We start from the raw sequence: 22,783 nt of genomic DNA, 5'->3' as shown, positions 1-22,783 counted from the left end.
GCAGCGCCCAAATAAAGGCAACGACAAGACCCAAAAGCCCAGTGATGGAATGGGACTTATTCTTAGACGCTTCACTGATAAGATTCTTTGATAAATCCTATAGGATTCACCCAGAGTCCCACTTGCACCGCACAACGAGTTTGAACACTCCTTTGAACACTCCTTTGGCCTCATCACATAGCATGGGTTGGCTCTTCACCATCTATCTGACTTTGTACCTTTCTCCTGTTTCTTATCTAAGGACCAAGAAGGCCAACTCAATCATGTAATGGAAAAGAGATGCCTGTACCTCACAAAGCCCTCCATGACACCATACCGGCCTACGTCAATGAGCGACTTAACTTCCACATCCCAACACACTAGCTCCGCTCTGCCGACCTCGCCCTAGCAACAGTCCCTCGCATTCACTGCACCACATCCGGTGGAAGATCCTTCTCCCACCTCGCCACCAAAACCTGGAACTCCCTCCCCACCAACCTACGCAAGACCCAGGACTTCCTGTCCTTCAGAAAGCACCTCAAAAAGCACCTCAAGACCTGGCTCTTCGAGCAGTAGCACCCCCCACCCACTTGAGACCATACCGGGTGAGTAGCACGCTCAACAATTTATTGACCCATTCAGAATGCACTAAGATCAATACTGGAATGTACTACGTGCGCTGCACTTTATATTGAAGTCTCTTCATGCTGTTGTTATAATCAATCTTAAGAACTAACCCTGAACTCGCACTAGTTTATTACGCTGCGTGCAAGTGTTCTTTTACAATATTTCTTTTTTTTATTTCAGACAGCAGCCATCGCCAATGAAAACCGATCGCTTGCATATACAATACGTACTGTAGCTACTGAAGCTTGTACCTCTGCCTGGACGGGACAACAGACCCATTCGCATTCTAGTGAGAGGTGAACATGGCTGTGCCATCTCTTAGTGAGATGAAGAGATCATTATACATCACCTAGGAGATTAAGGCGGACCCCTACAGTAGTGGGCTTGTTCTCAGTTTTCTGGGTACATGGAAGGGCAGGGCAGCGACGGTGTCTAGTGCTAGCTGGTTACTACTTTTAACAAATACATGGTTTATGCATGGGAGAGTATGATGCATGTGAAATTTCAATTGGAAATTGAGCCGATGGGGCAGGGCTTCCGGTGGATGGTGAATATCACCTGATCTCGATGCAGCTGATGACGTGACATGCTTATACATAGTTTGGTGAATGTGTCTCTTCTGACAGTAATTACATATTTCAGATGCTCCCCTGGCCCGAACCCTGCTAACCTGCTGTGCCAGCCTTGAAGCCTACACACTGGTTCCTGGCAACAAAGATCCCGGTGGCAAAGTAGTCCCTCACTTAACAATCGACACTGTCCAATATAGAGCAACAAATGTGTCACTCTAGCATTTGTGAAGGTGCATAGACAAGACGCACCCTTTCACAAAAAGTAAAATGTGTTCTGGCTCCATGGCACGTAAATCTTTCTCTCCATTCACAAACTGTGACAACATTGCCACCTGGAGGGCAAGACAAGGACATACTTAAACTTTATCGCCACTGACACCAACTGTGGTTGCTTGCTCGGCCTATCATCAAATGGGTATTTTTTGTGCCTCATCTCCTAGCATCATTTTTACATCAACCAGGAAAGGTGGGTTATTTTGAAATCTCATGTCTGAGACGACATAGCTGAGAGGCTGAATTTTTAAGTTTTCTTCACCAGGACTAATTTCTATTTCTTATTCAAGTAGTGTAGGTAGCCATGGTTATTCAATAATCTAAACAAAACGCTGTAAAACTTGTATTTCAATATTGGGGATTCACATTATCAGGTCAAACTACTGCCCACAAAGGAATGTTCTTCCTAAACAGAACGACTTTGGGAAAATAATGTAGTTGTGCGTCCATACTGTTCCAGCGCCGCGCCCCCCTCTACATTTGATGATGCTGGGACTACCAAGATAATAGGGGAGATGTGGACAGAGTGAAAAAGCAGAACACGGAAATACAAAGAGGAGTCTTGCTAAGACAGCAACTAGAGGACAGGATAGACCTAAAACTGGCAGCAATAGAAAAAGTTGGATGAAGGGGCACCGGGCAAAATGGAATCATGGATGGTCACGGTACATGTAGTGGTACACAGCAAATGCACTTTTTAACATCACAAAGGCAGCACTGGTTCCGCAATATCATCTATGATGTGAGTGACACCCCATTTCTTCCTTGTGGGACCTAAACACTTCACTATGAATTGCACACACTTGCCCAAAATGCTCTTCTCAACATGTTGATTTTGCACATCTTGCCTGGAACTGCTCCCCGATCCGTACGCTTTGTGAATCCATTCATACTACCATCGCGCAAATGAAAGGGCACCCACTCACTCCGATGCCATTACTGGGATATGTAAAACCTCTGCCTCAACTCACCCGACGTTTCGTTGCCCTGGCCCTACTTCTTGCAAAGTGCCAAGTCGCACTTTATTGGGGGAGCAGTACTCTCCCTACGGTACCAGCCTGGCTTCATGACATGCCCTTTTGTGATACTATTAGCGACATTTATGCAACGCTGCAGCCGCAATCGTCAAGGCCTAAAGATATATGAAAGCCACTTCTAAACTATCTCCTAACACGCACGGACACTTGCATGTAATCGCCCCTATGCGCACAGTTCTCATGTAGCGATGGATGACTCACTCCCTTTCACTTCTTTCCACTTTCTCTCTCTTCTTTTGATGGATCCGCTTCCAATACAATGATCCAATACTGAACCTTCTTCCCTATACTTTTTCAATTGCCCCTTTTAATGTGTTGTACCAGGTATGTTATTATTACGACTGACTTAACATCTTTTGGACTGATGCTAACTATTATTACCAGCATGACACAACTTTCAGTCTCTGTCCTGTTTATGTTGTGTTGTTTGGTAAAAAAAAAAAATATCAAAAATAAAGGTTTTAAAAAAATGTATTCACTATGAATTACTCCTTTAATGCATTTCAAACTAACGCAGAATATTTAGGCTGGATCAGACACTGTGCAGTAGGGACAATACACAAAGGTTCAGAAATCTCAGGCTAGAGTCTAGAAATATTTTTAACACGGGGCAATATTGCCCTCATCTCCAAGGAGATGTGGCACTTAGAGTTTAAGATTAAGTTCTACAAATAAGCAGGAGCGAAGGGGTTAAGTACTGGTGATGTGACTTCCGGGGTGCTTGTGTTTCTGTAACAAGGCAAGATACTCCCTTTGTCAGTGCTTAAAGATATGACAAGCACACGCTGCGCACACTATGGCAATGTGGAAGCTTACACGACAGGGCATGCTCTTTCAAGTGAGGTGCAAACTAGCATTATGGATGCATTTCTGACCTAAGTAATACAACTGCTCTTTGGCTGTGTAATATCTTCAACACAAACAATCTGAAGAGGTCACTGCATTTGACACTCAGGGAAGCACCAAGCACACTTGGCTTGCCTTTTTAACTGAGCAGCACCTCTGATCAGTAGGTTGGGACACCGAGGCTCATGTTATTAGCAGAGTCACAGAATATTTGAGCTGGTCGATGGAATATGTGCACACCACACATACACTTAAAGTATGTCGATATATGGTCGAAGAAATTGAACACCAGGGATATGACGATATCTTTGTATCTTCATATCCCAAACAAGATGGTGTGCAGTAGGGTACAGTGAATGCAAGGTTAATGCTAAAATGTTTAGCAATCGTGTAAATATTCCCAGGTGCCAAATTAGACATTTCAAAAGCATAGCGAATGGATCGCAAATTTGAGCCTTATCAGTGCCCAGTTTATACCAAACTAAGTCATTTAATAGACTCCTTTATAAAAATTCACACAGGTTATTGGGGTCTTAGAAACGAAGAAACATATAAGACATCGGACTTGGATCAGTCACAATATCTTCACTTCCCAAGATATTACAAAACGTGCAGCACTTCAAAAGAAGCAACTCGGGTTAACGTTTCAAAAATCTCAACTTCGCAGAAGGCCTTGTATGTACTGCAAGTCAGAAGATCACATTAACACCAAAACTGGTGTCTTTTAGGACTCAAAAGATTCACACTTGGTTACACGATATGAAGTCCATTTTCTTTCCGCTGCCAGGCCTTATTAGAGAGGATGTGAGTATTTTACTATTTGTTGTATCGACGAGTATAGCTAAAATGGCCTCTGAACAGACTGATCTGTTTAAGAGTAGACTGATGCTACAGGTAAATACTGAACATTCTGAAAACAATGCTGCTATAAAGTGAATGCCGCCAGCTTCTCCTCCCTGCCCGTGGTCCTCACCTTTTTTTTAACATTGACTGTTCCGCCCCCTCTGCACACAGCCCTTACGTTTTCAGAGACGAGATGTGTGGCATACTAATATATTCATCAAAATATTCCCTCCAGGCTCCCCGTAAGAGTAAACGGGGTAGTAGCATGCACCTTAAAAAAAACAAAAAAAAAACATTGGGATTGTGCGAGAAGAGGCCTGATGATAAAGCATGCCAGCCACTCTATGAGCGGATGAGTGCCTTCGTCCTTAAACAGGAAAGTTTACGCTTCTGGTACTCTCCACTTACTGTGTTTTCACTACACACTAGCGATCAGATATGTATTGTTGTTTGGTGTTAATATAGGAAGACTGAAATGACTGCTCCAATCCCTCCTGCTCCCCGTGCGTCTTTATGATCAAGCGGCACCTACAGCTTGTACAAGTTCGATCACTTGATATCTAGATAGGATTGGTTCAGTCATCACTGTCCTGCTGAGAGACCCTGATACAGGTATCAGGAGGAACAGGACATCTCCACGAGGACGGTGCTGAACTTGGAAACCTGCCCTTTTTGTCAGATTCGGATAGCTTTGGGCAGGAAGTATAGCTAGTTTTTTTTTTAACAGTAAGCAGTCAGGCTCCTTAAAGGCATCCATCACTAGCAAATAGAACGATGAGCTTTCGAAAAAGAGGAGTCATTTCCGGGCTTTTAATATTAATGTCAAATTATTTTTCCAGACTTCAAACATACCTCGAAATGGCCACCCCAGCATTACAGATTACTGAATAACTAAATTCAGAAAGGGGATGAGGGCCTATATTTACCGAAGACTTCAGGTTTATCACTGAGGAAGAGCTTTATAGTGGTCACCACACTTAATGATGAATGTCAAATTGACGTATCCAATACTATGAATAGTTATAACATAACTTCAACCCAGATCCCTGTCAATAGACCTAAATCTTCATCGCCATTCTCAACTGCATTCCTCATCTTTAATGGACTGTGGCACACAGGTACAAGCAGACAAAAAAGTCAAGTGATAATCAACATCCTCATGAACAGAAATAGCTGGCTGTGCCCCTCTTTTCCGAAGTGCATGGTGGCTTTTATGTTTCCCTTTAACTTCATCGTGTTCGGCTATAAGGTTGGCAGCTTTCAAAACAGCAGTGTTATGGCTTCCCATCAAAGAGCACATACACGTATTGTAGTTACCATTCGTTCTGGTGTCCCTTAGTCAAAACCTATGACAGTAATGGCACCATCTCGATTAATGTCAACTAAGACTAGTGCAGCATCAAGATATTGACATCTGCCACACACAGTAGAAACATTTGGAACAGCCCTTGAAAAAATGTTTTGCTAAGTGGTACAGCATAAGATGATCCCGAATTACACAGTTCACAGAGCTCCCCTCTACCCAGGGGAAAATAATCTAAAATGTTTGGGAGCAGCAAGATGTGAGGGATATAAATAACAACGGTGACCACTAGTTGTATTAAGAAACTAGCTGCTTAAATGGTAAAACAAACGTTTTCATTATACTTCAGTCTTCCTCACTGATGGCAGATGACCAACCTAAAAGGGCACCAATCTATGAAGGAAAATGCATAGTTACTTTGCAAAAAGCAACTTTTTTCTACTGTCACCCTGAAAAATGACTCTGTAACATAAACCACAGTGTCCTGTCATTCACTTTCCATCAATGACAAACTGGCCCTTTCAGACCAGCACCAGATACTGTTGATTCCTTTTTAGGGTCGAGCCTGCTTTGCATGCGCTCGCGCATGCGTATAGCAGGGAGACTCTTTAGTATTTAGAAAAGGGCTCCGAGCCCTGTCAACTTCACGTCAGTGCTTTTTATTGGTTCGTGGGCTTCCCTAATTAAATCGGCTTGCTTTCATTAGTCGAAGGCACGCATAGGTCATGCCTTTTCCGGTGGCTAGCCCTCCTCGAGCGCAGCGACCAAGTACAGAAAACATGCGAGGCTCCCTGTTTTCCATCCGGCTGGTGGACTTTTTTTAAAACTAATTTACGAGCCCGATCTCGCTTGGCAGAAGTCGAGCGCTTTACCTACTTGATTTCACTTTTTCGGGTTACGTGCATAAATGCACTTTTGCCCGATAGGTGAAAAGTCGGGTTAGGCGTTTACAACGCGATCGGCTCTAACACGAGCAAACGCGAGACCCGATGCATTGTAAATGCTTGTTAATGGATACCTTTGACCAGGCTTCCAAATTCTAGGCGAGGCATTAACATCCTTCCTCACCACCTTTCCTCCACTGATATGGATGAAAAAGCCATATTCAATCTGTATGTTCATTAGCTACACTCGTCTTCTAAAACAATGTAGCAAGGCTGACGGGTGCAGTGGTCACTACCAATATTTATAGACTTTCTTAGTTACCAGTTCAGTCGAGCAAAAACGTGCTAATCAAATTCTTTGGCATTTAGAAAATGTGCCCCATCCCTTAAACTGAGTAGGAAATAGCTCTGTCCCTTAAAACATTAAAATGTTGGCCCTATCAAAGGTCAGCACACAACAGACATAGAAATTCACGTGTAATTTATTAAGACGGGGTATGCTAAAGGAACCAGTGGTTTCCCAAAATGTTCCCCAAAAGTAATGTCAACTACGCATGTAACTAATTTTTCCCACTCCTACTAATATTTGCCTTCTTCTGCTTGATTTCATTATCATAAGCACTCCGATTTGGCCTGACCCCTGTCCCTCATGCACTTGGAACAAATACATGTCTGGAACTTGAGTAATGTAATTTGTCAAACACAATCTTCATCATGTTTAGAAGGTGTGCATACATCCCAACCTACCCGATTGAGGCACTAGACTCACTATTTTTTAAAGGAAATAAAGGCTTTATTTTAGCTGTCTCTTGCCTAAAATTGCCTCTACTTCAATATAGGTTAATGGAGGATATGTATTCTCCCATTTCTTTTTTTAAATCTCCCACTTTCCAGTTTTAAGACGATGGCATAAATGGGTGTATACCAGTTGCCACAATTTAAACATGGCCCTTGGTATTCATTTTATTCAATCTTTAGACAATTTCCCAAATGCACTTCAAATACTTGCTTACTTAGCATTTAGCACCACGTCCGTAAACAAATAAATTGTAGCATTTGAAAAATGTAGCTTGATGATTTCTGGATCTAATAAGGCTCAATGGACTTCAAACAGTAATGTATATGAACAGATAGGTGGCACTTCTCATTGTTAGTTTGTAACAGAACAGGTACTTAATGGCAATTACTTGCTGTACTTACAAATACAGTCCTTGGTGCTGGTGTTGGAATACTTGATGCTGTGCTTGAGGCTGGAGCACCTCCACTTTCTGGGCCACTTTGATATGCTGGCAATGGAATAGCAGGAGCACTGGGTTGTCGTGCAATGCTTTGCTGCAAGTCCCTTTTTCACAAACAAAAAAATAGGTCATTTGAAAACCGTTAAAATCCTTTCCAAAGAATTTACAAAACAAGAAATGTACAAAGCTCTCACAAGAGTTGAATAATATTACTATAGCTAATACACAACACTGTCCCCATGGAAACAGCACATGAATTTTTTACCCACTAAACAAGCAAAGAGAAAAGCATGTTGCCGCCAGATCAATAAATAACCTCGACAGCTTTCACTAGCACAGAGGTACCAGAGGTATTACTATGAGATCAGAGAGTAAGCAAAACAGCATCAGAACAAACTCACGATCTGTTACAAGTTAACACTATGAGCAACACTCCCACATAGGGACATCCATCTTTCAATATATTTAACTTTCTACAAATCAGAGAATTCCCATAGGTTGTTTCAACTTCCAGGAGCAGGTTGCGTGGACAGTACAGTAACTGGCTGTTGTTGCTTGTTCAATATATGCTCAGCAGCTACTACCAGGAGAGGTGCGGGGGGGGGGGGGGGAGGGAGAGTGGTGGTGGTAGTGGCCCTGCCCCTTTTCCAATAAAACAATAATAAACAGTTTATTATTGTTTTGGTGTAGACGTTTGACTGATGATTGGGGGTGGGGGGGTGGGGCGGGAGGGAGAGTGGTGGTGGTGTTAGTGGCCCTGCCCCTTTTCCAATAAAACAATAATAAACAGTTTATTATTGTTTTGGTGTAGACGTTTGACTGATGATTGGGGGGGGGGGGGATCACGCTCCTCCGTCCTTGAGGAGGAGTCGTGCCTGGCTACTACTAAATCCCGCCTGTAGGTTGCATGCACACACACAACCCAAGAGCTTATTTGTAGTTGAATTTCAATTTGTGTTCTGCCTGCTGCATACGGATGCGTGCAGCTGGTACAGTGACTGCTGTAGAGCCCTTATTGGGGCTTCAGCCAGCTTCCTGCGGGTTTACAAACGCCTCTCTGCAGCATATTCATTAACCCTCTCAAAGGAAATGCAGCCTCTAATCTTCCTGTTGCACACAGATTTTTGGAGCAGCTACGGTAACGCCCTGACCTGCTGTGCTTGGAGGGGAGCCTGGGGCCCACTGTTTGTAGCATCTCTGTAGCGTGTCTCATGAGTGAAGCCTCTAGTTTGCATTTTGCATAGCGTTCTATGCAGCTGGTACAGTAACCCTGTAAGATGTCTGGTGGGGAGAGCAGCCCATGATCTGCACATTGCACTCAGATCTCTGGAGTGGCTACAGTAAGCCTGTAAGCTGTCTCATGTGGAGTGGAGTGTGTGATCATGTTGCTCATATACACAGATCTCTTCCGTAGGTACAGTAACCCTCTAAGCTGCCTCATGGGGAGAGGAGCCCGTGCTCTGCATGGTTCACACTATCTTAGGGAGTGTGGAGTTCAGAACCTACATGTTGCATACAGATCTCTGCATTAGGTTCCACAACCCTTTAAACTATCTTAAGGGGTGTGGAGGTATAAGGGTCACAAGGTGAGACCTATTAGCTATGCCAAAGCTTGTTCAAATATGGTCTTTACTAAAACCATTACAAAAGAAAACAGTCACTGGGAAAAACCAAAAGGTTGGCAGCCAACCTAAGATCTATTAGCATTGCCCATGCTTGTTTACTGTTAAATTAAACCTGCTTCAAAGTAATATCATTCTGGCACATCCGAAAAGTGATACACTTGTTGGCCGGCGGGGGGTGAGGAGGAGGGGGGGTGGGGGGGAGTGGTGGTCAGAGAATCACATCCTCTGTCTACATAAATTAGGAAGGAAAAATATCGGCAACTTAAGTACTCCAACTTTGGTATCTTTAATGGATTCACATGCTTGAATGTTTCACGTCAACAGGCTGTGAATTCTTGGTGGTCAATGTTAACACATATTTTTTTCAATGTTATTGGAGCGTATATACATACACTCCATTACAATCAAATAAATCCATATGCTATAAGCAGCCCAGTCATCTGATTATGTGACGTGAAGTCTAGACAAGATGAAGTGGCCCACAGCTCCAACAGAGACTGAGCTTCTAAGATTTTCATAGCTACCTCACATACAGCAAGTATAAAAGCCTCATTAACAGGGAAGTGGGCATGTCACATGCGAACCTATTAAAGATAACAAAGTTGGAAACCTATATTTAGAAGTATCTTTTTAATTCTCAACATTGGATAGTTCATAGATTCAGAAGCTTGAATATCAAGTACCATAGCCATACCTGTACAACACATGATTAAGAAGCGGTCAATGAACATACCTTAGTTGAACAGGCTGCACAACACTGCTAGACTTACTGTCATCTCAGATATCTTCTTGACAATAAAGCAGTAATGCTTCTTAAAGGTGTGTGCTTGTTGACAAAGTACTGCTTTACTGAGACCAGCAAGAGGCACCCAGGCAAGGAGACCAGCCATTGCGGCCTTGTCTCCGGAGCGGTTAGCTCGTATATTGCTTCTGAGATGCCTGGTGAACTTTTATGGCTGTCAGATATGCCTGCTGAAACCCATGCGGTATACCCCACTTTAAAAGGGCAGAAACTTTGTTAGCATTCCCAAGTGATACAAAGAGTTAATCTGATTGTCTGCAAACCGTTGCCCTGACAATTGCAAACATTTAGTCAGCACTTCAAATACAAAGAGTGCAGAGCTCTTCAGCTGGAGCGTTGGGTTGTAGGAAGAAAGCTGGAAGATGGATTCTTTGGTATAAGTAGGAAGTTGCTGGTCCTCTGGGCATGAAACAGGGGTTCCAGGTCAGTGTAACTCTAGATTTTTCAAATGTGATATAAGGGGGTTTCATAGATGGAGCTAGAATCTACAACATTCTCTTGGCAGATAAAATTGACAACAAACCAACTGTGTTGCACAACAACATTTTCACAGTGCATCCATGAACAGGCTCAAATAAATGGACTTTTCCTAAGAGCTCGAAGGACTGTATTTAATTCCCAAGAAGGTCGTTGTTTTGATACTAGGAGGTACTTGCAGAATAACCCTTCCATAAACTCCTTTACATTCCTAGCGGAGGTAATGGGGGTGTCCCTAGATTTCCCAGTTTTTTGTTTTTTGCAGGCAAGTGAACCTGGATGGTGGAATGTATTATTAACCCAGGTTGTGCCAGGTGTAGAAGTTAGGATTTTGGATGACGAATGGTTAAAGGGATTAGATTATGATCTGCTGCCAAGGTACAGGGCCCTCTTCCATTTCCACAAGTACACCTTTGTTGTTGAAGATACTCTCAATGCCAGTACTATAGCCTGATAGTCAGGTGGTATGCCGAGGGAGCCCAATCCCAAGTATGTAGCAGCCAGGCAGAGTGAGCGAGGATCATGTGCAGAAAGTAACCGTGATTTTCAGCACAAAGATTTATCCTAAATCAAACTGACATGCCCACCAACTGGTCCCGCTAGTCTGTGCACCATAACTGCCTGCCTTGTTCTAGCCAGAGCTATTAGGATCAGTTTGTACAGCTCTTTATTTAGGTTTTGGAGAACATCCAGAATGAGAAGGATTGGAGTAAAGACGTATGCATAAATCCCTCATAAGGTAATCAAAAGACCTTTCCTCAAATCACTGGATACCACGACTGCTTGCATAAAGTGGGCATCTGGCATTCTCTTGAGTAGCGACAACTCTGGCTATCATTGTTTTTCTTATAAGTAGTGTTAGACCTGACAGCCTTAGAATGATCTTCCCCCTCAACAGTTTGCCTACATCCTCCACTTGTCTGACCTCGTTTTTGCTGTCTTTGGGACTCTGTGCACTTTACCACTGCGAACCAGTGCTATAGGGCTTGTGCTCTCTCCCCTAAACTTGGTAACATTGGTTTATCCCCTACTGGCATACTTAATTTACTTATAATTCCCCAACAAAGTGCACTACATGCGCCCAGGGCCTGAAAATTAAATGCTGCTTGTGGGCCTGCAGGACTGATTGTGCCACCCATGTAAGTAGTCCTTGAAGCATGTCTCAGGCACATCCTGTGTGTACAGTTTTACACTGTCATGTCAACCTGGCAAAATAACCCTTTTGCCAGGTCAAAACATTCCCCTTTTATACATATGTCACCCTAAGGTAGGCCAGGACAACCCAGAGGGAAAGGTCCAATGTATTTGAAAGGAAGAACATGTACCTTTAAGTTTTACATGTCCGTGTAGTGAAAAACTTCCCCAAGTTGTTTTCACTACAGAAAGGCTTATCTCTCCCATAGGATAACATTAGGATTACCTTATTACATCTTATAAATTTAATTTACAATCTGGAAGAGAGAAACTTTTCAAGTTTTGTGTCTCTGGAATCACAATTTAAAATCACAACCTGTGGTGAAGTCGGATTTTAAATTGTAAATTCTTAAAATACCACTTTTATAAAGAAGCCAATAAAGAAGCCATTTATGGAACTTTAGCCATTTGGTGCCTGTTGCCTGTCTCTGATCACTTGTCTGGGGTGGGTGACAGCTGGGCTTTCTGTATTCCCTCTAGACAGCCACACACAATCGGAGCTTAGGTGTGACTTGATGGGCCATCCTGGGAGGATGGGAGCAAGATTCTGGGCACAGCCTCACTTGCACCTGAACAGGCTGTGTTCCATCCACACAAAAGGGCTGCATACCCCCTAGAGTGAGCCTGGAGCCAGGGCAGCAAGGGCATGGCCTCTGTGCACTTCAAAGGCCTGTCTATGAAGCCTCCCCTACTTCAAAGGCCCATAAGGGTATAAATACTAGACCTCTGACAAAACCAACTTATTACACTTCGGGACTTGTGAATACTCTGTCAGGAAGAAGGACTGTTATGCTGCTTGAAGAACTGCCACTCTGTTAGACTCCTCCCTTGCTGAGCAGCCTCTGCCTGCCAGGGAGAAAAGGACTGGACCTGCATCACTTGAACCAAGAGTGACTTCAAGAGCGAGCTGGCTGGCCTCCTGACCCGAAATCTGAGGGGCATAAAATAATTCAACTATCGTGCTCTTGGCACCTGGACTCTGCCATCTGTGAGTCTGCCCTGTTAAAGTGTTGCCACTTCAGTTCTAGACACTTGAAAGGGCATCTTCAACACCGGTCTTCAAAATTGCAAGCCCCAGAACATGGATCTTCAACATCGATGAAGCAGGAGCTAGTGTCCTAACTTCTTTGCACCTCAGAACTGACGCATTATCACTGATGAAAGGTGAACATTGATGTATCACCTCTACTGCGTGGTTTGGAACAGACATAATGCTCCACAACCCAGATCCATTGCTGTCAGCCTGAACGTCTGACTTTGTCCCTGTCCGGGGCAACCAGATATCCCAGATTGGCGCTTATTGCTTCTAAGGGCTTTTTTTTTTTTATTTTTTTTACAGTTTATTCATTAAAAATTATTAACTCAAGTTCTATTGATTGGATTTTTATCATTATGGTCTTGTTTTCTTTAATAAATTCAGATCTATTTTTCTAACCAGGTGCGGAATCTTTTTGTGTGGTGTTTCAATGTTTTACTGTTTGAAGTGTTGCACAAATATTTAACACATTGTCTCTAAGTTATGCCTGACTGCTCTGTGCGAAACTACCAGAGGCTGAGCACAAATTAATTTAAGGTTTGCCTGACACATACCCTAGCTAGGTTTGACCGGGGTTCATACCCCAGTCAATTAACAACAACCCAATTTCTAACAAATAGTCACTGGTGGGTAATTGCCTTCTATGTAGTCACTGCTAGCAATCCACGACATAAAGGCTTTCAGAGCTGATCTCTTGCTCTCAATTCCAAGATGTTATGTGAAAATGCACCCCTTTTGTTGGCCAAAGGCAGCTGCTAACAAGATGAGCTCCTCAAACAGGGGGGGGTAAGGTCGACAGGGAGCATGGTAAACAAAGTGCTCATGACCTACCACGAATTGTAGGTAACGTCTGTGGGCAGGCAGTATGGGGATGTGAAAATAAGCATCCTGCAAGTCCAACGCTACCATCGAGTCTCCTGTATCCAAGGCAGACAGAACCTGAGCCAGGGTGAGCATTTTTAATTTTTCCTTCTTGAGGAAGTAGTTTAGGTCCCAAAGGTCTACGATAGGACATAAACCCTTCTCCTTTTTCGGCACCAGAAAGTACCGGGAATAACAATCAAGACCTACTTTGGGCACAGTGACCTTCTCTATAGCTCACTTGGCCAAGAGAGCTGCGACTTCCTGGAGAAGTGCCAAATAATCTTCCAGAAGGTGGCTGAAGGATGGAGGCATGGCTGGTAGAGCAGATTCGAAAGGGAGGGAGTATCCCTTTCAAACGGTCTGCAAAACCCACCTGTCCGTAGAGATGGATTCCCAGTGGGGCAGGTGATGGCGAATCCCTGTCCCACGGCCACTTGGGATTCCACGTCCCCAGCCACACAGAGGCTGGACAGCATCAGTGGCTGGGTGGAATACGTGACCGGGAGCCTCCTTGGTGGCCACGAAAGGGTTGAAAAGCGGACTGCAGGGGGGGCGAGGGGCAGAGGAAAGACCAAGAGACCGAGCTATAGCCCAGGAATCCTTGAATCTCTCCAAGGCCGACTCCGCTTTGCCTCCAAAGAGACGGGAGCCATCAAAGGTTATGTCCATGAGGAACTGTTGGACATCCCCAGAAAAACCAGAAGTAGACAACCAGGCATGGCATCTCAATGCCACCGTCGTAGCAACTAATCTGCCCAGAGAGTTGGTTGTTTCCAGATTGTGAATTTCGCCGCATCTCTCCCATCGTTCACAGCTTGGGAGACGACAGCACTGGCCTGCTCCAGTATCTGCGGGCAGGACTTGCGCAACCGTATCCCACAAACAGTGGGTATGGCGGCCCTAAAGGAATGCGGTGTTCACAGACCGCTGCGCAAGACTGGAGGAAGAAAACAACTTCTTACCAAATTGTTCCAGCCTTTTTTATTCCCTATCCGGGGGTGCAGAAGGGAATGCGCCTGAAGAAGAGGAAGCCTGGATGAAAAGACTCTCAGGCGTGGGGTGTTGGGACAGGAATTTAGGGTTGTTTGGAGCGGGCCGATTGTGGTGTGCAATAGTCCAATTCACAGAAGCCCGTGTTGGGTTTGGACCAAGTACCCAAAAGTACATCGGTGAGGGCTTCATTGAACGGCAAAAGGGTTTCGGAGGTGGAAGCCCCTGGCTGAAGCACCTCCGTCAGGAGATTGGACCTGACCTCTACAGTAGGAAGCTCAAGGCCAAGGACCTCAGCTGCCCTACTGACCACCATACCATAAGTTGCTCCCTCCGCCGTAGCCACGGTAGGAGGAGACAGCTTGCCAGCGCTGGAGAGGTATCCAGACCACTGGTGTCGCCCGATTCCTGTTCCCAGTCTAAAGATGGGTCATCCTGGTATTCATAAGGGTTCAGGGACCCCTCCAATATTTCCCCGAATTCGTACCCATAGGAAAAAAAGGTCAGAATCCAACCTAGGGTGAACAGGCCCCATCGAAGACAAAGGAGGCGGTGTCCGATGCCGCTCCGACTCAGTCGTCGGGGATCAGGATCGGGTCAACGTCGATAGTGAGCACTACCGACGTCAAGAGCGTCAAAAATCGACCCAGCGCCAGGGAAGGTCTCAATAGTGCGACTGGCGCCGGTGCGGATCCGGAGAGGACCTCGGTGGCCAGAGCCAAAGCTGCTGGCTTGGAACCCGAAGGCCCCTCAATTGAACCCCTTGGGCCCGAAGACGCCGTATCGGGGTCGGTCCTCCCAAAAATGAGGCGCATGGCCTCATAGAATTCTTTAAGTTGGGCAGAGGTCGCTCCGGCTCTGGGAAACTCGGGGAAGCACGGAGCGGACCCAGACGCAGGCTTCGAGGACAGAGGCCTTGAGCATCGACGCTCCTCCCGTGTCGCGTCAGCTGAGCAACGTGGCGAAGTCGGAGAGCGATGGGACCTCTTTGACGACTTCTTTTTCTTACCTGCACCCGAAGATTTCAACGACGACGAGTGGTGATGTCTCCGCGAACGGTCTCAAGACCTTACTCTCGATCGAGACCAGGACTTATGCGGAGTCGAGTGCGGGGCCGCCATGAGTTAGAGGGACCGCTCTTTCAAGACCTTCGGGTGCATGGCCCTGCACTCGGAGCACGACTTCGGGTGGTGGTCACGCTCGAGACACCACAAACAAACATGATGCGGATCCGTCACCGACATCATGCGGTGACAGTCCTCGCACGGCTTGAAACCGGTCTTCAGGGACATCCTCAACACACCAAATATCTCAGTCGAAAACTCGACAAAACGGTCGTAGACGGTCAGAAAGACACCAGGGTAGCTCTCTCCGGATCAGCGCGTGGCACAGAAAGAAAAGAACTGACGTCACTGCGCTAAGGCAGCGTCTATGTACCACTCCAGATGTCATCACGGCGACTACAGTGCCATTGACGCCTGTGGAGTCAACCGACGCCACCTACCGACGCACAAGCTTATTGCTTGAAGAAAAATCTCCAGATCCAGTCCGACACCTGGGGGAAAATTCTAAGGTAAGGAATCTGCAACTAGAAGTCTCTATCAGATACTGCTTTCCTGATTGGAAGCTCTATTTACATTACCAAGAGTCAAACCACAGGGCTGTGTCCATATTTGCTATAATTGCCTGCAGTGCTTCCTGCAAGTTTCAAAAACTGACCTTCAAAAGGTATGTGCGATACTTTTTATAATACTTCCAGATGGAAAGAAGTGCTCATTAACAACCTGCATGGGTGTTACACTCCCACCTGTCGTCATTTGCTGGAAACCATTATTTGAGATATCTAAGGAAGTGTCTATTTAGGCAGAAGAGACAAGTTCACCCTCTTTAAGCAAGGCTTTGCTATGTTTTCTGCAATCTGCCAGTAATTTGTCAAGAAAAACCTGAACAGTTGTGCCCAAAATGTCTATCATAAAGTGGCAGAATGTCACTGGCATTAGATATTGTTACTGCCATAGATGCCAAGGCCCTGTTGCCCATGGTGTAAAGGCTGGCAGTCATCTTTGTCTTGTGGAATCAGACATGGTAGTGATGATTTCTTGGATCTTCTTTTACCGTCCGCTTATAAAGCTGCTTCTCTTGTGACCTAGCTAAGAAGGTAAGCTGGCTCAGAATCTGCTGGTATGCATTTTTGTTTCCCGCTTTACAGTGGAAGTAATTTCTGTGACTGGGTTTCTCATGCAGGACAAACCTTTGCCCCCACACTTGACTGAGTATGGGATTGGCCCTAATAGATTTCCTTGATTTATTTTTGAAGTCAAAAAGAAAAGATCATTTTTCCAAGGCTGAAGTTGGCAGATTCAACTTGTCAGATGACCTCACAAAGAGACGAAGTTACTCAACTTTACTACTGTATCTAATCGCAGAATACTTACCGTAGGACATCACCCATGCACTAGACTGTATCCAGAGATTTTCTGCACTAGTGCTACTACATGCTGTTAGGTGGCATTGGGCGGCTCTGTGCTAATTCCAGACAGAAATGGAAGTAATGAAACAAAGCAGCATATAAGCACCATCCCTGCTCTCTGATGTTAGTTTCTTGCCTTTTCCTTCCCTTGCTCGCAGAGTGGAGCATGAACTATTATTAGTAATAGTGTGCTGAATATTAACTCAGGACCTCTTTATATGTTAAAAAGAAGCCACTCTACAGAATGGAGAGGCGGAAGCCAGTGAGGAATCAGTAGTTAGAGTATACTTAAGGAACAGAGATACTGGAGGAAAGTGATTTGTCCTTTTGATGGTCTTCTAATGGCAGATTCATCACCTTAGCATATATGGAGGGTAACTGGAGTGGACACAGACCACAGAGTGGGCGAAGTGCCCTTCATGTCAGACATGGAAATGAAGGCAGGAGGACAGCATGAATGTATGTACCCATCTCGCAGCCTGATAGGCACCCCTTGCGCCAACGCAGCAGTTGTGGCTTTGGTCCTTACAGAGAGGGCTCTCAGACCTTCTGAGGCCTGCTTCTTAGCCAGTGTGAGGCTCATCTTATCCTATCCACTACCCACAACAACATGTTCTGCACAATCTTCCCTTTCTTTGCTACAAAGAGCCCCACAAAATCTTGATTGTCCACAAGATGGTCCCTGGTACAATCAATGTAAAAGCTTAAGCCCCTTTTAGGGTACAACTGAAGGAGCCTCCCCTTATTCAAAGGATGAGGATGAGCAAACAGCCCTGGTACAGTGAATCCACTATGGAAGGGAATCCCAACTTTTGGTAAGAACGCCTTTAGAGACTTCAGCATCAACTTGACTGGGGAAAAATGTATATAGGGCGACTGCGTTCACAGTGCCAGTAGTTCACTCATGCAATAAGCTTAAGTAATCACAATGAGGAAAACAATCTTCAAAATCAGGAGCCACAGCAAGCAACTATGTATCTGCTCAAAGGGTGTACACATAAATCTTAGGATCACATTGGTGTCAAAAACTGTTTGGGAGGGAACTTGAGCATCAAACACTTAAGAAATCTCATCACAGCAGGTGAATCAAACAAGGCGGTCGGTTCAGCAGACATAGAAAGGCCAAAAGAACTGGCAAAAAAACCTTTTCTAGTGCCCCTGCAAAACCTTGCTTAATTAATGTCAAAATAAACAAAAGGATGTCCAACAGTTTTGCCTCTAAAGAGTCAATGTCCTTGACACCATGCCAGTTTACAAACCGGTTCCAGTGGCCAGTGATTGATTTCAGGGAAGGGCGTCCACCAATGAGACTGGCATCTACCACCTCAGGTGGCAGATCAAAAGCAATGAACACCTTCTCAGTCTCCATGCATGGAGGTATAAGTGGCAGCCTGATTAGAGGACAGAAGCTCATGCTCACACTTTGAGCTCAATCCAAAACTACCAGGGCCCAGTCGTAATTGACCTTCAAATCATGGAGCAGAAGAGGTAGTGGCAGAAAGGCATGCAGGAGTTACTTCTTCCAGTCTAGCTGGTAAAAATCTCCTAAGGAATGTTCTGCAGAAACTCCAGTGCTCAAAATATTTAAATACTGTGCGTTATCAATAGAGGCTAACCGATCCAGCCAGGATTACCTCACTCATGGAACACACCAGAGACCACCACAGCATACAGATGCCACTTGTGATGTGCCGGTGACGTCTGCTCTATTTGCCTGTTCCGTCACTTAGGGACCCCCATCATTTGGTTGACAAGTTGAAAGAAGCCCTGGTGCTCTCAAAACCTGCAGAGGCACAAAGTCTCTTGGCACAGGACCCAGGTCTCCACTCTGCCCTGCTTGCTACAGTATCACATGGCAGTGGTGTTGTCCAGGAGGACATCTACCAGCCTTGTCTTGATGGATGGCAAGGCGGCCTTCGGAGCCAGACTTCTAGCCTACAGCGCCAGTAGGTTGATTTTGTTCCAGCCCTGCACTAATGTTAGAGCCCCCTATCTCCACCGATCCTAGGTAACCCACCCAACAATGATGTGTCTGTTAGCACTATCAAATCTGGGTAGAGAAGGGAATGTGGCTTGCAGCAGAACAATCTGGGATAAATCAGCTACCAACACAGATCTAGTGTGTCTTCTTCAAGACCCAGATGGTGTTTGAAAGGTGACCTTGATGCTCGGCTCACTGGGGTTTCAGGTTCTACTACAACACGTGCATGCCCAAAAAGCTAAGAGAACAAGAAGCCTCAGATTCACCTTCACCTAGATCTATGATCAATCCTAAAAACATGGACTCACTGCTGTGGGGGGAAAAGCCTGGATCTCTGAAATGTCCAGGACCACCCTAATGAATGGAAGCCTCTATGAGAGAATCAGTTGGGACCTATGCTCATTTATGATGATGAAAAAAAGGTTCTGCTGTTGTCTGCAGAAAGTCCATCAGTGACTGCAGCTGATCCACCTTCAGCAGAAAAGAATCGAGGTACAGAAATACAAGAACACCCAGCCTCCGAATATGGGCAGTGACCACCACCATCACTTTTCACTGGATACTGGTGAGGCGAAAGGGGAGCACAACAAACTGTAAGTGCTCCTGGCTCACTTTGACCCGCAGGTTACATCAGTAGGACAGCAAGACAGGTATAAGAAAAACACTTCCTGCAAGTCAAAGAACACTGTCCAATCTCATTGGTCATGAGCAGATAAGATTGGTATCAATGTGAGCATTTTGAAGTTGTCCTTCTGCACAAAGGCTTTCGGGGTCGGAGGTGAAGGATAGGCCTGAGGCTCCCACCCTGTTCTGAAAGGAGGAAATACCAAAAATAACAACCCCGCCTTCCCAGGAGTCTTGTACCTTCTCTAAGCCACTCTTGGCAAACAGGCATACTTCATGAAGCAAGACTGACATGTTCTGCTGAGATTCATTCCATTGTGGAGGGAAACTGGGTACGGAGGAGAGAAAAAGGTAGGCCCTCACCTGTTTGCACAATTTTTAGGACCTAAGAGAAAGTAGCAGATCATGCCTTCCGCTGGGTTGGTGTGTGTTTCTAAGAGTAAAAAATTAAGCTGCTTTGTGGATGCTGTAGCAGGAGAAGAGTGAGAGGATTGATGCCCCTGCTGGTTTGCACATTGTCTGCTGGTTCCGTGCCCCAAAAGGACTGGGTTGTCTGCTGCATCACTGGCTGGGAAGATCATCTTTATTATATGCCGCCCCTTGGAATAGCCCCCTAAATTTCCTTAACTATGGCAGAAATTGTTAAGCAAGATTCAAAAGCCCAAACGAGGAACAAGCTGTAGCTTTACTTTATTAAGAACATTCCAAAGCAAAGCCCACCTTCTACCCAAAAAGCGGAGGCCCATCGAAGGCCAGGCTGATTAGGGAAGCCTGTGAATCACAGGAAAAAACTGTGGATCTTAATAAGAAAGGTCTTAGAAGCACAACACTTGTACCGATCACTAAGCCACTGCAATCCACAATATCCAAACTGGCACAGAAAACATACATGGCTGAGTTCTGCCCATCATGTGTAGGATGAGCTGGAGAGCAAAATGCTCAGGGACTGCTGGCAGTATCTCACTGGTCACTTCTAAAAGGCCGTGTGTGTATCAGCCCAACAGAAGACTTAATTTTTAGATCACAATGCCAAGCTGGGAGAGGAAAACTTTCTTGCCAAGCGTGTCAATGCTTTTGGATTCTATGTACGAAGGAATGGTTAGAAATAAGTTAACGTTCACCTTTGGTTGAGGCCTGCATACCAAGGCTCTCTGGAGTGGAATGCTTGGTGAGAAAATCCAATTTGTAATCTGTGGCCATCTGCCTGTTTACAGATGAGGAAGGACATGATTTGGATCAGGTAGCCACGAGAGTGTCTGTGAAGGCATCATTAAATGGAACAAGAGCTCACATGTTGCCAGTCCAGGCTGTAGGATTTCCATCAAAACATTTGCCTAAGTCTCAATGGGGGTCAGCTATTATACCAGTACTTCAGCTACCCTTCAAATTACCATTGTAAACAAGACACTTCATTGCATTGGTGGACAGGGTGCGATATGCTCCGTCTCAGAGGAGGTATCAATTCCCACTGGGTTTTTGTAAATCAAGGTATAAGGTATCATCAATATAATGATGGTGCCCCATCCTGAGGTGTATGCTGCTCTGGCACAGATTTAGACTTAGGTTTAAAAAAAAAATAAGCCTCTGCTGATAGCTCCAATGTGGCAGAGGCACAGAGACAAGGGTGCAAGACAACAGGTTGTGCTTTTATAATCTCATGATGCAACATCGGTCGAGCTCGAACAGACATCTGTTGCGATCCTACATGGACGCTGATACCCAGTCATCCACTGGCAATGGAATGGCCAAAACTGGCATGTATCTAGGGTCAGAACTGGAAGTCTAACAACATTGGGTCTACAGTGGCAGACAGTACCAGTAATGGACATGCCAGCCTTATCCTGACTGGAGGCCTCTCTGGTATTTGAAACCCGAAATGAGCCAAAGGGAGCTCAAAGCACACATTTAGAAACTTGCAACATGGTCTCTTAAAGGACTCCATCTTCTGTGAGGTTAACTACAATCCAACAAACTGCACGTGTCCAGTAATCTCAATGGACAGTGACTGACATCTTGACACCCTTGTTCTTTCTTTTTGTTGTCAGAGTTAGAAGATGGGGTTAAGTCCAGTGCCACTTTTTAATGATGTGTTTGGATTTGGACTTATCGCAGGACTTTGGGAGGGAAGTGGAGTGTTCGCAGTAGCGGCCCTGTGACTGAGATCAAACCAGCGACCTGGAGCAGGATCTACGCTTAAGACAGTGACTTCTTCTTGTGTTCAGCGACATACATCTTTGCCTCCTGGTCTTGAAGAACGTTCAGGTGCATGAGGGTATACTTATCAAACATCTTCCTGTCAGGTTCTGAGCCCAGGCACAAAAGGAACACTTAGTGCAAGTCCGGCATCTTCTTCCTGCAGTCGCTTGATTCTGTTCATTTGGGCAGGAACATTGTTTTCTAGGACAGTGAAAAGTTTTTGGTCATTGGAAAATCCACAAAGCTGGAAGCATTGGAAAGCACAGAAAGAAAGGATCGGACGCGAGTGCAGGGGTAGCACTTATACATAGCTCCACACCATCACTTTCTTGTGTGTATGGAGTCAAAGCAGAACTGCATGATGCCATCTAGTGGTGCTCGCGAGCACTGCTATGAAAAAGTTTCATATCTAGTAGGACACCCAAGGGATATTCTGAGGTGAGGAATCGGCAATTAGAATGAGCCATCAGAATGTGAAAGTTATTGATCTCATCAGAGGGTAAATCTAACGACTGAAGCTCAGGGATTGGATTATCATCCATTAGGTATGTGTTAGGTAGAATATTATCATTAAGATACCATGTAGAACAATTCTATGTAGAATGTTGTGATTCAAAAACATTGTACTTATTGGAGTTCAGTTGCCTGCTGTCCTGGCTTGCCAGGTGCAAATAAGTAAGCCCAATAAAGAAAGTTAATGTGGGTTTGTACATCTCTTCAGTGTTCATCCAATTTGAGTGCGGTTTTGAACAAAAGGCCACTGAACACACTGACAGGGATCTGAAGAGTCAGAATCAATGTGGATTTGTTTACTGTTTCTTCCGGAGTGAGATATGGTAATTTTACTGATGAGTAGGAAGAAGTTCTGTAGGAGGCTGTGATGGAATATTCCAAATGGAAAGGTAAATACTGGAAGAGGCTC

The 22,783-nt window shown here is 45.0% G+C and overlaps 1 protein-coding gene across 2 annotated transcripts in view; it reads right to left on the bottom strand.

Moving 5' to 3' along the window:
* PDCD6IP (programmed cell death 6 interacting protein) overlaps positions 1–22,783 on the bottom strand; it is a 322,785-nt gene that overhangs the window by 85,727 nt on the left and 214,275 nt on the right. For both annotated transcript variants that reach the window (XM_069214865.1, XM_069214874.1), the window contains exon 16: positions 7,565–7,706. In XM_069214865.1, the coding sequence (XP_069070966.1) occupies positions 7,565–7,706 (142 nt within the window). The remainder of the gene's footprint in view (positions 1–7,564; positions 7,707–22,783) is intronic.

Source organism: Pleurodeles waltl, chromosome 2_1 (genome assembly GCF_031143425.1).
Source record: "Pleurodeles waltl isolate 20211129_DDA chromosome 2_1, aPleWal1.hap1.20221129, whole genome shotgun sequence".
Taxonomy (NCBI): Eukaryota; Metazoa; Chordata; class Amphibia; order Caudata; family Salamandridae; genus Pleurodeles; species Pleurodeles waltl.
The sequence above is the reverse complement of the archived record's forward strand: the minus strand, read 5'-3'. Positions and strand labels throughout refer to the sequence as shown.